The sequence below is a fragment of the Rousettus aegyptiacus genome, unplaced genomic scaffold (assembly GCF_014176215.1).
Source record: "Rousettus aegyptiacus isolate mRouAeg1 unplaced genomic scaffold, mRouAeg1.p scaffold_m13_p_17, whole genome shotgun sequence".
Lineage (NCBI taxonomy): Eukaryota > Metazoa > Chordata > Mammalia > Chiroptera > Pteropodidae > Rousettus > Rousettus aegyptiacus.
In genome coordinates, this window is record NW_023416292.1 from 20850230 (window position 1) to 20865536 (window position 15307).

The window sequence follows — 15307 nt, forward strand, 5'->3', positions numbered from 1 at the left end:
CCGACCCAATGTCCTGATGTCTCGTCTACACCGCCTGGTCTCCTGCTCCTCTCCTGTCACCACACAGCAGCCAGGATGAACTTTTCGTCTCTATTTTTTAGGATGAGCTTTTAAGACACATCAGACCCCATCTCTCTGCTGCATAAAGTCTTCGTGATTTCCCGTGTCACTGAGAAGACCCAAAGTCCCTCCTGTGGCCCAAAGGCCTCGTGCCACCTGCCCCTACCCCAGCCCTTCTCACTCTGCCCAGCTGTGTTTCTTAGTGTCCTTTGGAAGCACCCAGCTCGCTCCTGCCTCAGGGACTCTGAGCTTGCCTCTGGGCCAGAGAACGGTGTGAGTCGCCCCTCACTCCACTCAAGGCCCAGAAGTCTCCCACCTCAGAGAGATTTCAGGCACCCGGTTGCCCGCCCTCGCATCACCCGGCAAGGGTGAACACGAATGTCTTTCTTTTCTTGACCGGCAGCAGCCTCTAAGGAATGACACTGGGTCCCAATGGAGTGGACGTGGTCAGAACTGTTTCTCCTACTCTCTTGATTTGCTTTGGGCCCAAGGCAAGTTTTTCTACCCTCCTGTCTTTATCCGATTGCATGTACTATAGAGGTAGTGAGCTGGCAAAGCCTTCTAGAGTGAGATGAGCAGGTCGACCTCGGGACCTGGAGGGATGGCAGCAATCCATCACGGGCTTTCTGCACGGTCGGCCGGTCGGTTTCTGCATAGCAGCTGTGTCTTTGGTAATCCTGAACACAGACGTTTTGAATTCTTGCTTCCATAGGACTCCTTGGGCCCACCTTATACGCCGAAGTTGGAGACACCATGAAAGTTCACTTTAAGAATAAGGCAGGCAAACCCTTAAGCATCCATCCTCAAGGGGTTACGTACGGCAAAGCCTCAGAAGGTAAGAGGAGCCTCATATCCCTCTGACCACGAAAAAGGTACACCTCTACAGCATCATTGTTAACATGTCAAAGAACTCTCCTTTCCTGCAACTGGTAATTATGAAAATTGTTGTCTTTGTAAGTTTCTGAGAGGAAAATGAAAAAATTCTAGAGTCATTTACACCTCAGTTTTTCACTAGGTTCTTGTTCTTTAATTGTTGGATGGGCAAGTTACCTAATCTTTCTGAATTCCAATCCGTTCATCTGTAAAATGAGAATAATCACACACACGTTGCAAGATGGTTTGAGGCAGGGGTCCACAGACTTTTCTGGGAAGGGCTGGAGAGTAAATATTTTTTGCTTTGTGGGCCATGAGATCTCTGTTACAACTTCTCAACTCCACCTCTTAGTACAAAATCAGCCGTAGGCACTCTACGTGTAAGTGAATGAGCATGGCTGCATCCCAATAAAACTTTACGTACAAAGAAAAGGGAGCTTGCTGGATTTGGCCCATGAGCCACAGTTTGAAATAGTGGCAGAAGGATAGCCAGGCATAGAGATAACACTAAATATAAGTTGTATTTTGTGGTGGTGGTGGTGGTGGCGGCAGTAGTATTCAAACTCTGGACACTGTAAAGTGCTTAAGAACATAAGCTTTGAAGGCAGAGTTGGGTTCACATTCCAGCTGTGTCATTTCTGATTCTATGACCTTAGCATCCCTCAGGCGCACTTTTCTCATCTATAAAATGAGAATGGTTATACACAAGCCATAACATTGCTTTGGGAATAAATGAAATCATTTAGGTAGTGCCCTAAGCGTGGTTCCTGGAACCTGGTAAGCCCTCAGTGAATGATGGTGATGATGATAATGATGACAATGACAGTGAAGATCATGAACATGATGGCGATAAAAGTGAGCACACCAGCCACAAGCCAGTAAGCATCTGTTGTTGATACTGCTCTGATTATTTCCGTTATGCTGGTGTCCAGACCACCAGCAGCAGGGTAGAGTTCTGTTAGGAACTGGTATGAGAAAACTATATCCATATTATAACAGATGTTAGAATAATAACATTTAAAAATAACCTTGGACCTTTCATGAGTCACAAGTCTTTCCTCTATGTGTTCCAGCTGCCGCAGAGAGCGGCTGAGTAGGAGAGTGTTTCTGGAACTAGAAATCCTGAGCCTGGTGCAAATCCTGGCTCAGACACTTACTTATTATTGTGTGACTTTTGGAAAGTCACTTAACTTCTCTGTGCCTCAGCTTCTCATCTGCAAAACGGGAATGATAATAATACCCACCTCGTATTGGTTTGTTATCATGAAGTCTTAGACAATGCTGGCACTATAATAAGTATTTGATCAATTTTAGCTATAATGATAAAGGTGAGTCTTCCATCAGAATGTGTTTCAAATTATAATGTTATATGTCAGTTACATCTCAATTAAAAATTTGAATGTTCAAATAATTTAATATTTCGGCTAACAATTTATGGATTAGAAAGTGACTTTTACATGTATTATTTCCTATGTAAATTACTGTCGAACTCATTCCGATGATGGTATAAGGACCGATACTAGGTCAACGAACTACCCTCCCCAGGAGTATCTGCCTTAGCACCTCAACTTTGTCTTGAGGAAAAGCAATGAAACATTAACTGTGAAACTGCAGGCATCTTAAGGAGGCCATCTGGCCAGACTCTGGTGAGGCAGCATGCGCAGGGGTCTCGTACGTCCCTAAAACCGTACAGTGGCGTAGAGCAAGCACTTCGCCTACGATGAGCCTTCCAGATGACTGCGTTGGGACCTCCGCGCCATAATGCTGGAGGGAGGAACCCTCACAATGTCCTGTGCAGGTTCCATTCCAAACGTGGGAGGCGAGTGCCGTGGACTTTGTATTCCAAGCGGGCCTGTTTGCACAGGAAGTGAACCTTGCGACACTGTCCCCCTTCCTTCACTGTTGATCTGTCCCTACGCTGCCCCGCAGCCAGCAGTCGGTCATGACCAGTCCCTCACAGTGCTCCCACCACTTCCACTGGCCCCTGGTTGCATGAATCTGAGAAAGGTACTTACAGACTGGTGGGGACAGTCAGAGTCTGTCTTGGAAATGAGATACAAACCTAGTAAAGGGGGAGAGTGTTCTTCATGGCCAAGGACAAGCCTCTGTCCATTTTACTGTGCTTTCTGCATTAAAATAAAACATCTCCTTCGCGTCTGGCTCACCTTCGCCTAGAGCCTCCCTCGGTAGTTTGAATGATATTTTTAGGAGTGGAGATAAACTAATTACATGCTGAGCCAGCTACATGAGAGTCCAGACCTCTTCGCCTGAGGGGGAGATGTCTGAGAGATGGATGCTGGGAGGTTAAGACAGTAACAGGTCTGAGAGATGACTCAGTGCTTGCCTGTGCGGCTGCTGGAGCTAAGACGCAGAGGAGCCGACCTCGACAGCAACCTCCTTATCTGGGGCTTGATCCTCGAGCCCCACCAGGCATCTGGAGGCCTGCTCTCCCCAGCCAGAAGGAAACGACGGCCGTGGAAGGGATGCTGGCTTGAGAGACAGAATGTCCTCCATTTGAACCCTAACTAGCTTTGGCGATTTTCTTTACCGCTAACCCTCAGTTTCGTATCTATAAAATGGGGACAGTGATGCCTCCTATCTAAGATTATCGCCAGGATCAGTCACAAGATAAGGAAAGTTCTAGGCACATAGCTGGCATACAATGATAGCTGTTGCCGCCGGGGTTACTTCATGGTTATTTTTAGTGCAGGCATTATGTTTTGTGCCCAGAAGCCTAGACTGAATGAAGGCCTTAGCAGTGGATAGTGCTCATTATTTTATTTCTACTCGAATGAAAATTCTCCCATTGAATTTAGATGTCGGAATGAATTAACTTGCACAGAAAGCCTCAGGTATCCAAAGCACATAAGGAGTGAGTCATTTTGAATAATTACACTTTCCAGATAGTTTCAGGTTTACTTCTTCAAGTGTCTAGGATACCATCTTTTAATCACTTCGGGCACAAATTTTTCTAAATGTCATACTTCTCCAGACCCTTTTAAAACAGGAGATGAGAAGCAAAATTCTAATTCTTTCTTAAACCATTACTTCCAACCTCCTGTGAGATTTTACAGATAGCCACAAAACGTTCACACTGCATGCAGTCTAAGAGCAAACAGACTCGAAATGAAAGCTTCCCTTGTCTACAGTATGATTTACAGGCGAAGACACTGAGCTTCCTTCCTGGATCTTGCACATCGTTTTCTAACCAGAGGTACCCAGGAGCCTTGTTGCTTTTTGAACTCTTGGCTACGCTTTAGTTCAAATGGTTGGAAATCTGAGTTCTGGCCAGGAAGTCGTTACTGCACTTAGAGTGGAAGTCTCACGCTGGCCTTTAATCCATAAACTGGCAGCATCTGACATAAACACCTTGGTGTTTCCCAACTACCCCGAGCTGCACGCCCTCCCCAGAGAAACCTCAAGGGTACATAGGGCAGGGACGAGGAACCATTCTAACAGGACGGACAAACCGTGATTTTCAAAAGTGCTTACAAGGATGTTTCCTTTAGAGATGTATTTAATAGGAATATGTTTTAAACTGCAGCCGCAACCATACCTAATCATTTTAAACCTTTCAATCACTAAAAGAATTGTGATTTGAAGCTAAAATGTCAAGAACTCTGTAACAAACATGCATTGACTGTAATGAGGAAACTTCAAGCAACTTCTGTTGTCCATTAAGATCTCTGAAGTTCCTTGTGCAATTACTTTTAAAAATTTGTTTCACAGTGAATCTTAATATCATTTTATTTGATTTATATTCTCATTTTAAGTATCTGAGTTACATTATAAGCATTATATCAGAAAATTAGTTCTGTAATATTCAGCTATCTGCTGAGAAGCTAACTCTCCCAGTAGAAAAATAAAAAATAATTTCCACCAGAGATTGTTCTTTGCATCTAAGTGTTGCCAAATTCTCTATGTGAAAACAGTCTTCTCATTTTTCTCAAAGCATTCCAATGTTTGACATAATGTAGACAATTACATTTTTCACTTTTCATCTGAATATTTTGGCCTTGTATAGAAACTTCTTTGAGTATATGATAAATACCTAAAACAAACAGTTATGGCTACTATGACAATCCTCATTAATCTGAAAAGTGTGAACTTCTCTTCAAAAGAGATCGCATGCCCTGTGCAACGGTACCAGCCTCTTTATAACACATCGACATTCTAATTTGCTCATTATCTAAATTAGAACATCTAAAAGAATGTTCTGAATCTTTAAATGCACAGTGAAGCATTCACTAAGTTTATTAAATGGAGAGGAAAAGAGCTGTTCAAAAAAATAAATAAATAACAAGGGAGGGTTTCATGAATGGGCACTCAGATGGGTGACCAAAGTGGCTCTTTATGTAATTTCACTTTCCCAAAGCTGGTCCACACCATTTTACATTTGAGGAAGAAAAAAAAAAAATACTGAGAGCCTTTTGGCAAGTAATTAGTTCATCAGGACAAGAGTAAACCAATTACAAAGCTGACTGTGGATTGAGCAGGAAGCGGACAGAACTAAGAAAACATAGAATGAAGGGCTGCCCTGCCGCAAAGAATTTAGTCTGCACTTGATCTTGGCCGAAAGGCCGAGAAGCGATAGAATTTATTCTAGCGAGAATCTGAACAAGGACTCTTTGTGCTCCAGCATAAAAGTCTTTCCTGTCCATTTCTCCTCTTTTTAGTTGACTTTTAACTTATTTTGATTGCAAAGTCAAAATTAGATTTACCAAAAATGCATTTCATACATGCTTCCCCTAAATAGCTGTTTATATTTCACGCCTTATATTATGCGGGTTGCAAAATCAAAGACACAACATGCATATTTTGTTCTAAATTAAAGGTTAAATAAAATCCTTTGAAGTAAAAAAAAAAAAAAAAAAAAAAAGCATTGCTAAAATTATCCCCAAACTATCTCATTAGTAATCCTCACTAAATATAACTACAGGATCTAACCCCATGTACAAATCTTTATTTGTTTCAAGATGCCCATGATTCACCTTTTAATAGTAGTAAATGTAATTAAATCATTCATCCGATCATTTGGATTTTATCTTATTTTTAACATATGAATGTGAAATTCTCAGTAAATTACTTCGATCAACTAGATGGACATTTAAAAACTACTATTTGTTCAAGTAAACCTGGATGTGGAACCCTGACCATTTAAAAATAAGTTTGATATCATTGCAAAATCAGTCATGCTGCTGTAGGTAGCATGTGTCGTACAGAGCCCGTCAGGTGATTCTTAGATATTTATATTGGTGGTTCTCGCAGATGAACAATGTGTTCTACTTGTGGTGTCTCCGCCAAAGTGGCCCTAGAAGAAATCTAGAGGTGAAATCTACCACAACTAGGGTGCCAGCATGTACCCTCACTGTCAAGTGGGCTGTGGGCCCCTCAGGGTCTCAGGCTGTTTCTCTTTTACACTTGTGCTCTGGTGACTAGCACACAGCCTGGAACACAGATGATGATGATGATGGTGATGGTGACGGCAGTGATGACAGTGATGATGATGATGATAAGGGTGATGACGGTTACTGAACTCAACCAAGGGACTGAGGACTGGAAGTGGAGGCTGCATGTTAATTTCCCCTTGCTCTGAAATTTATTAATTTTACTGGTGATTGTGAGCAGTTACCTAAGCTTATGAGCAGGTTTTATCACCTTTAGAATAGATCATCACCTCAATCTCTCTCACATTTACTAAGAGAACTCAAGAACTCTTAAGATACATCTTACTGGAAGTAAAACGTACAGAAAGAGGCTGTATTAACTGCAAAATGGCTGGGAAAGTAATAACCCCAGTACTGAAGTGTATCACCACAGCCTGCCACAGCACCGGTTAGGCGCCATTTTGCAAATTCTTTCTGGTTCTCATAACCCATTAAAAAGGATAATATTATTGCTAGAAAAAGGATCATATCGAGTTATGAATGAGAAAACTTGAGGCTAAGAGGGAGGTTAAGAAACTTTCTCAAATTCACACCGTTAGCAAGTGGTACAAGAAATTTCAGTTCTGACCCCAAACCTCATGTGCTTTCTCCCACATTCTAGCAGGAGAAAGTATCATAATCGTATAATATCATAAATATTTAATAAAAACTATGATGAATGCTATTATATATGTGTATCTATACATATATACATAGATGATATGCATACATATACATCTCTATACTGTGATATATATAATCAGAGATCGGGGAATGAGTAAGCTGACATTTAAGCTAATATCTGAAGGATGAGCACACCTTTATCCAAAGAGAGGAAGAACTTTAAGAGTTCTCTCTCACCCTACAAAGAGTATCACATTTTGTCCTTTGGAGAGCTCGTGAAGGCGAGGGAAAGAATGGCGTTTTCTGCTATGGGAATCCCCTGTGCTGTTTTAACACCTGGAGCAGTAGAAGCATTGTGTCCAGAAACATCGTTTTTTAACTTTAGAGGCTGCAAAGCACGAAGCCATGACTAGGGGCCGGCATGCTCGAGTCAGGACAGGCCTAGTCAACGACTGGCCACGCAAGTTCCTGTCAACAGACAAGGTTTGACCTGAGAGGGTGCCTGTCCTTATCAGTCCTGTTCGTGCTTTGCCACAAAAGCTATTTTGCAACTTTGCAGAGATAATCTTTCCTGTTTATTAGCAGAGTCTCTTTCTCATAAATGCTTTCTTCTTGTTGATTTAGACTGGAATATTATTATTTACAGGAAGTTATTTAAGCTTTTAATATTTTCAACTCCTGATAATTTTAATAATCGAATCCTTGTTTATCAATAGAGTGAAAGTCTAGCCCATAGTGAATATTGGTTATTAATATTAAACTACCTTTGGGGGGAAAAATAGATACAACAGAATCCCATGTTAAGCTTTTTACCAGCACAAGGGTCACAAACTCAAATACTTGCAGAAACCAGGAGGGAAATTCAATGAAAAATGTTAGTGCAGTGGGGACTGGTGATCAGAGAGCCAGTGACCTTCCTGAAGGGGTCAGTCAGGACTCAGGTCCAGCCAAATTCTATGCAGGAGTTTGGCCCAGTGTCACCAGATGTCCAAGTTTTATTTATTCGTTTTTTAAGAGAAACCAGCAATCTAGATTCCAATATAATATTTCTGTGTTGTTAATGTTGGCATTAAATTTGTTTCGATATCATGCAATCTTAACAAAACACACCCATGGGATAAGACTGGATGACCTCAGCTCTGGCCCACAGGACCTTAGATCTTAAGGTTTCCATAAACATTCTTTGAGCATCTTGCCCATGCCAGGTACTGAGAGGCCCCAGAGATACTAAGACACACAGCCCAGCACTGCCTTTGGGGAGCTCATGCTCTGGTAACATTATGTGCAGGATGCGGACAAGCATTATCCAGCAGGATGAAGCGGAGCTCATCATCCAATACCACACATATTTGATTACACATTGTGATGAGTGCATAGTGCATTCAGCAATCGGGGAAGCAACAAGCTTACATTTAGGTTGACATCTGAAGGATGGGCACACATTTATCCAAAGGAAGAAAGGGAGGAAAAGCACACAGACAGAGGGAACAGTATGTGCAAAGGCCCTGAGGTAAGATGGAACTTGGCGTGCACGGGGAACCCAATGGGCGCCCGAGTGACTGATACACAGTATACAGGGAAAGGGCCACACGTGATGAGCGTGGAGAGAGAAGTGGGGATAGATCGCACACGGGCTGTGGTCCATGCTAAGGATTTTATGATATAAGAAGCCACTGTCAAGATTTTAAGCAGGAACATGGCAAAATAAGATGTGGGGTTTTAAGGGATCATTCTGTCTCCAGGGTGGGAAACAAAGCAAGGCTAAAAAGCCAACAGTGGAGAGAAAAAGGAATGATAAAAAATACTCAATCCAGAAGAAGGCAGGAAAGAAAAGAGAAAAAAAAAAGAACAAAACTCAGATGGACAAATAGAAAACAAGAGCAGTATGGTAGATTTAATCCTTGATAGTTACAGGACTGTACACGTTTGTCGGCAAATAGTATATGTAAAATTGGTAAGTTTTATTGTGTGTAATATATACAGGTAGGAGGATGGGGGGGAGAGAGAGAGAGAGAGAGAGAGAAGGAAAAGGGAAAGAAAAAATTAAGCACGTCTGTTTCCTAAAGTATAGTCACTTAAGTAAGAAGAGTTCCCTCTAGACCCTTATTCCATCATGCAAAGCGTTTTAGGTTGTTTTTAATCCTTATTGTTGGCCTGCATCCACACTCTGATGGTCTCAACTTCACCTTAAGAAATTTATCAAGCTGTTGAACCAAATAAAAATAATTTTATCCCAAAGAGAAATTCTGGCACCAGTCGATAATAGTGAAACTCTCACCCAGTTAAATGAGGACTGCCTCAGACAGGAGAAGCTGCCCACCGCCTACAGTGTCTACGACACTGATCTCTCCCCTTCCTGACCTCACCTGCTCCATTTCTAGCCACATCTTCCTTTTGTTGTTGAAAGCTGCACCCAACCCTCTGCCCTCTTTTAATCTTCAGAATCTCAGTTCCATCTTTCCAATAAGGAAGACCGATTTCTACACCCTCCCCCTCGCCCGCTCGCAGAGAAAGATGAGCATACATGAAAGTGTTAATGGTGGGGTTTGGGGTGCACGAAAGACCAAAGTAAGACATCTAAAGTTCCAATAACGTACTAGGAACACTTCCTATTCCCTTAGATGGCCAAGAACTCAAAGCCTTTATAATTACACGGACATAGGAGTGAATATAATGTGCCTCTTTCCAAATGACAGAGGGTCGCTATAAAGAGGCACACACGCCTCTACAGAGATCTTACGTTCCCCCAGATGTGAAAATGATGCCCAGGCAGCCCTCACAACCTGTCCGGATGTTTTGATAACTTTCACTTCTCCAGGTGCTTCCTACGCTGACCACACATCCTCTGCAGAGAAGATGGATGATGCCGTCGCCCCGGGCCGAGAGTACACCTATGAGTGGGTGATCAGTGAGGACAGTGGGCCCACACACGACGACCCACCATGTCTCACATACATCTACTACTCTTACGAAAATCTGATACAGGACTTCAACTCTGGGCTGATTGGACCTCTGCTTATTTGTAAGAAAGGTAAAAAAACACACACACAAACAAACAAACAAACATGAACGACAGCAAAGGAGTTGGGGTGCTAAGGAGTACTCTAAGGGAATGAGGCTTGGGAGACCCTGGGAGCCTTTCTGTAGTCCAAGCGGAGGGAGAGGGGCGCGGACGCCAGACCGCTGTGGGACATTGGTATCTGAGGGTTCGGAATCCTCCTGTCTCTTACAACCCCTCCTTCATCTCAGTCCTGGAGCCTCCCGAGTAGGTCCCTGTCCTGATGCCATGCCTGCAGGATCCGTAACGTTCACCTCGAGGCCAAGTCACTTTGAAAGTGTCCAGCAGCCTGTGCCCTGATGGGAGTGCTTGGAAAGAGTTGTGACTGACATCGGAGGTTTGGGCTGGCGATCTGGCCTACACACACACAAAACTCTAGCTTCTTCTCTTGTAAAACCCTTTGGGGGGTAGGGTGCAAACACATCCAACTTGCTTTTTAAGAAATTTCATTAGCTGGGCTTCTTAGGAGCAAGCTTGGATTTTCGTTTTACCTCAGAGGAATTCAGCTCATCCTTCAGGAAAACAAACAAACAACCACAACAAACTGCGCTGTAGAAAAAAATGTGATGGACTCATCATCTCTCTGACGTATGCGCATAAATTCCTAAGTCATCAATTCACTACACATATACGTGTTTTCATTGCCTGGTATATAGAGGATGTTATGATTGCACTAAAAGAAATTAAAACTTATAAAAAGCTTTATTTCGGCTGCACTTTTTCCTCATATGAGAATGGACTGACCTTGACCCTTGCAACCAGTTCTCTAGTGTGCCATACCATGTACACACAGGACGGCTGTATCAAACTTGGAGAGTGATGCTTCTCCCAGCTGAGCTTGGTGCCTATGTACCGGCCTCCTGACCCTGGAGGACATGGATACTTCTCCGAAAGCCTCGACAGCCACCAAGTGTTCTCTCTGCGCCAGATCACATTTGCCTTTAAAGCCCCATTCCGCGAGGCTGTGAGGGGCCAGAGAAAACATGCAGTGTGGCACCAAGATTTTGATAACCCCCCCGATCATCATTACTTGATAAAGATGCTATTGTTTAAAAGTAAGAACTTTTTCAATTTGATGCCATTATGATTGGTTGCTGGCCTTAAACCCTTTGTTATCCGGGAATAGCACATGAGAGTCTTCTACCTGGGGCGCTACTGACAGGTAGGTGTCTCCTTTCGCAGGCACCCTAACCGAGGATGGGATTCAGAAGATGTTTGACAAGCAGCACGTGCTGATGTTCGCTGTGTTCGATGAAAGCAAGAGCTGGAGCCCGTCGCCGTCGCTAATGTACACGGTCAACGGCTACGTGAACGGGACGATGCCAGGTAGGGCGTGGGCCGTGCGCCCCGCCACTTTCCTCACGGCACTTGGGAAGCCGACCATACTCACTGTTTTTCAACTCTTAATCAGGAAGGTGATATAATCTAGCTCGGTGGTTCTCAAGGTTTTCTCATCTCTTTTTCTAACGGGCAAGCATAACTGGTAAATTGGAAACTACGTAAGTGAAGGAGTATGCAGCCTTATTAGAAGTAGTGTTCTGAGTGGGTTTCACTTTGACCTGCGTCTCCCGGAAGACTTCTAGGATATCAGCTCAATCTCTTTCGGTGAGTTCTAGGGTCATGCCTTCTTCCGCAGTGGAAGCTTTATAGGACAGAAGTTCAAGGTCAACTCCTAGCAGAAAGAGTCAACAGGAAGAATTCAATAAAGATACACTGGAGATGAACAGAAGATTAGGAGAAATATCTAACATACAAAAATACTATTGACATTTCAAAAGGTGACAGATGAGTAATATCCAAAGGCACATAGGATGTTTTCTCTTTCCATCTGCACACCGACTCTTTCAAAAGAGCAACATCTTAGGAACTATAAAGAGAAGAAAACTGGCTTCCGATCAAACCATTTCTATCTGCTAAAAATGCCTTAGAACCAAAGATTCCGAGGGGAAACAAAGAAAAATTAAAGTACTACTTTATTAAGTAAACCATTCAAAACACTAAGCTTCTCAGAGATGATTCGCTGTACCTGAAAATCACGAATGGTTTCACTTACTAAAAAACAAAATTTGGCAAGAGTTGAGGCTCTGACGCTGCTTTTAAACTGCATTCTCTTTCATTTGGCTCCTCTTCCCACGTGTTATTATTGCACACACTCAGATGACTCTGGGCTTTGATTCAGAGGTCCAAAACTTAAACTGGCATCTACCTTAAGAGACCTAAGTTCAAACCCTGCCCATCTCTCTGCCTTAGTGTGGTCCTCGGCAGGCAGTTATCTCCCTGTGCTAACTTACAAAAATCAACCTGGTACAGGGGATGTTTAATAATTTTTTTTAAAACATAGAAAGTAGCATGTCCAGTGCTAAGGGACTTAGAGAGAAGTAGTCAAAAGAGAGATTGTATCTGTGTCCTGACAGAGGGAATCATCTGTGTAAATACATAGAAGCTCAAAAAAACAAACCACATGCCCAAAAAATAAAAATTAATAATTTGACCAGGGCATAGAGTATATGAATTTATGGTTGGAAAGAGAACAGTTGGGGGGGCAGGATAGAAACTGAGAGAAGTTAATGCTTGTAAAACCGCCTTACTGAATCAATGTAATAAATGCCGATACAGATATATTAAACGCTCAACTCAATTGGAGCATCCCTTTGGGATGGCAAAATGCTTCCACCACAGCCTCCTGTCTAGCCTCTCATTCTCCCCTGTGATGTCAGAAACCCCTGCCTTGCTACCGCGGCCTGCTGAAAAAGACTAGGCCCTCAGCCCCTCTGTGGGCACCGAAGCTCAGCCCCATGGTCTGGAATCTAGTGATTATGGATCTGAAATGTAAAACCCATACCAAGGGCAGAAGCCAGGGCCGGAAGCTCCCACAGAGCTAATGTGCGTTTCCCCAGTCACTGCAGAAACCAAGGAGGAGCAAAACTGAGCTTTTGTGCTGTTCTCCTTACTCCAACCATGAAATGCTCCACTGCATTTTTAAGAAAAGCCTGTAACCCACAGAGTAACTAACTGCCTTGTCCTTAAAACGATCAACGAGTGGGTACAGAAGCCATATAAAATCCTTAAATTATCTTCACATCTCCTTCCTTTTAGGCAGAGCTCTGACCTCCATCTAGCTGACAGGATTGGGCTCTTGAACTCTGCCCTACTGCCGGCTCTGGCGACCCCCTCCAGCTGAGGCCAGATTGGTTCCAGAGTGACCAGCTGCCCAGGCCTGCCCAGGCCTGCCCTAGTTCCAACACTGAAAATCCTGCATCCTGGGAAACACCTCGGTCCCTGGCAAACCAGGATTGCTGGCCACCTACTCCGTTCCCTCTGTTGGCCTATCACTGAGCAACCCATTTCTGAGCCAACATCCCCCATCTCTGGGCTCTATTCCTACCTCCGTGGTACCTCTTACTGCAATAAATCATGACGGCTCGTCGGCCCATCACTTAGACATCTGCTTTTCCAGGGTGGGAACCACAGTCAGAGTGTCTAGACTTCCGACCCCTGCACAATGGCGATGCGTAGCAGGTGCTCAGCACGTATCTGAGTGCTGACGGCCTGTGTTGGTCCCATCTCTTCCTTTCTCTCAGATATAACAGTTTGTGCCCATGACCACATCAGCTGGCATCTGATTGGAATGAGCTCTGGCCCGGAACTGTTCTCCATTCATTTCAATGGCCAGGTCCTGGAGCAGAACCATCATAAGATCTCGGCCATCACCCTCATCAGTGCTACGTCCACCACTGCGAACATGACTGCGAGCCCAGAGGGAAAGTGGACAATATCTTCTCTCATCCCAAAGCATTTTCAAGGCAAGAAACTCTTCCGACAGTCTAGCTTATGAATGCAGGATCCTTTCTTCCCAGGCACTAACTCTCTCCTTCTCCTGTGCCTTTTCAAGCCTCCCACATTCCAGATATTCATAACTTGGTCCCCGAGAACAGAATTTAGATTCTCCTCTTTTAGATTTATAACCTTAGTTGGAGATGGAGGAAGTGGAGGAATTGACAAAGATTTTTAAAAATGAAGCAAAAGCTGAAGAGGTCTCTACTTCCTTGAAAGGAAAAAGGAGGAAGGAAACTAACACATACATATAGAGATTCTTTCTTAGGGTATTTAATATGTAGCTAAAGGAAAAGACCTGAATGTTAGAATAAGACAAACATCTGCAAATTTACAGAAGCACCAAGTTATAGAAAATACCGAAGTTGTAACATGAAAAGGTTATCTTTTATAGCAAGATGAGCACAAAGATTGGCACAAAGGGGGACCCAATGGATGCGAACCCAATGGGTCAAACACAAAAATCCCACGGCCGAGGAGTGGGTGTCTGAGCACACTGGTGAAATGTCAGCCCACGATGTTATGTGGTCCCCCATAAACAAAATAACCACTGTTCTAGTACACATTGGTGCTTCAAGACTGCTGTAAACAGAGACCAAAATGTAAGTAAATAGTATTGCTGTAGGAAATGTCACCAAAATAATATATATATAAGCAAAACCCATAGGAAAGATTGACTTTATGGGTCATTTCATTTTCTTTTCATGATGAGCAGTCAAAATTATATTTGAAGTAACGAAATTGTCACAACATCCCTAGAAGAGAGAGTTCCAAATAAGAACAACAATAAATGAACATTATTGAACTCAAGTCCTTTTTGTATTAACTTATTTAATTTTTAACAACAGTTTTGTACAGTATTTACTAGTCTTATTTTCATTTTACAACTAAAAGGACAGCTGACAGGAAAAACGAGGAATCAACAAGACCTAAATGATAAGGTTGTAAGGGTCTGGAAATTACGAATGCTCCTGCTCGGGAAGAACCAGCAGAAATCTTTCTAAGTACTCTCCCTAACCCAGCCTCTCTCCCCTTGCTTTTCATCCATGCCTTATCTCCACAGCCACAAACCAAAATGTTCGACACTTGAGCCTGGGCTTTACTTTCGCTGTTATTATTTAAAGCTTCTACAAATTTACTTAAAAGATACACAGGTTAATCACCCTTAATTTCTTCTCTCAAATGCTTTCACTGTCTTTATGTGCTAACTCAGCTGGGATGCAGGCTTACATAGACATTAAAAACTGCGCAAAGAAAACCAGGAAAGTTAAGACGCTAACTCGCGAGCAGAGGCGGCACATGAAGAGGTGGGAATACTTCATCGCGGCGGAGGAAGTCATCTGGGACTACGCACCTGTGATACCAGCGACCATGGACAAGTGAGTGTCGGGGTTCTTACCACTGTGCGAAGGTTCGGGACATGTTCCACAGG

The 15307-nt window shown here is 43.2% G+C and overlaps 1 protein-coding gene across 4 annotated transcripts in view; it reads left to right on the forward strand.

The window, feature by feature from the left end:
* The window catches only part of F5 (coagulation factor V), a 56690-nt gene that overhangs the window by 7605 nt on the left and 33778 nt on the right, over nt 1–15307 (forward strand). For all 4 annotated transcript variants that reach the window (XM_016148612.2, XM_016148614.2, XM_016148613.2 and 1 more), the window contains exons 3-7: nt 773–895; nt 9802–10014; nt 11224–11367; nt 13623–13844; nt 15089–15254. In XM_016148612.2, the coding sequence (XP_016004098.2) occupies nt 773–895; nt 9802–10014; nt 11224–11367; nt 13623–13844; nt 15089–15254 (868 nt within the window). The remainder of the gene's footprint in view (nt 1–772; nt 896–9801; nt 10015–11223; nt 11368–13622; nt 13845–15088; nt 15255–15307) is intronic.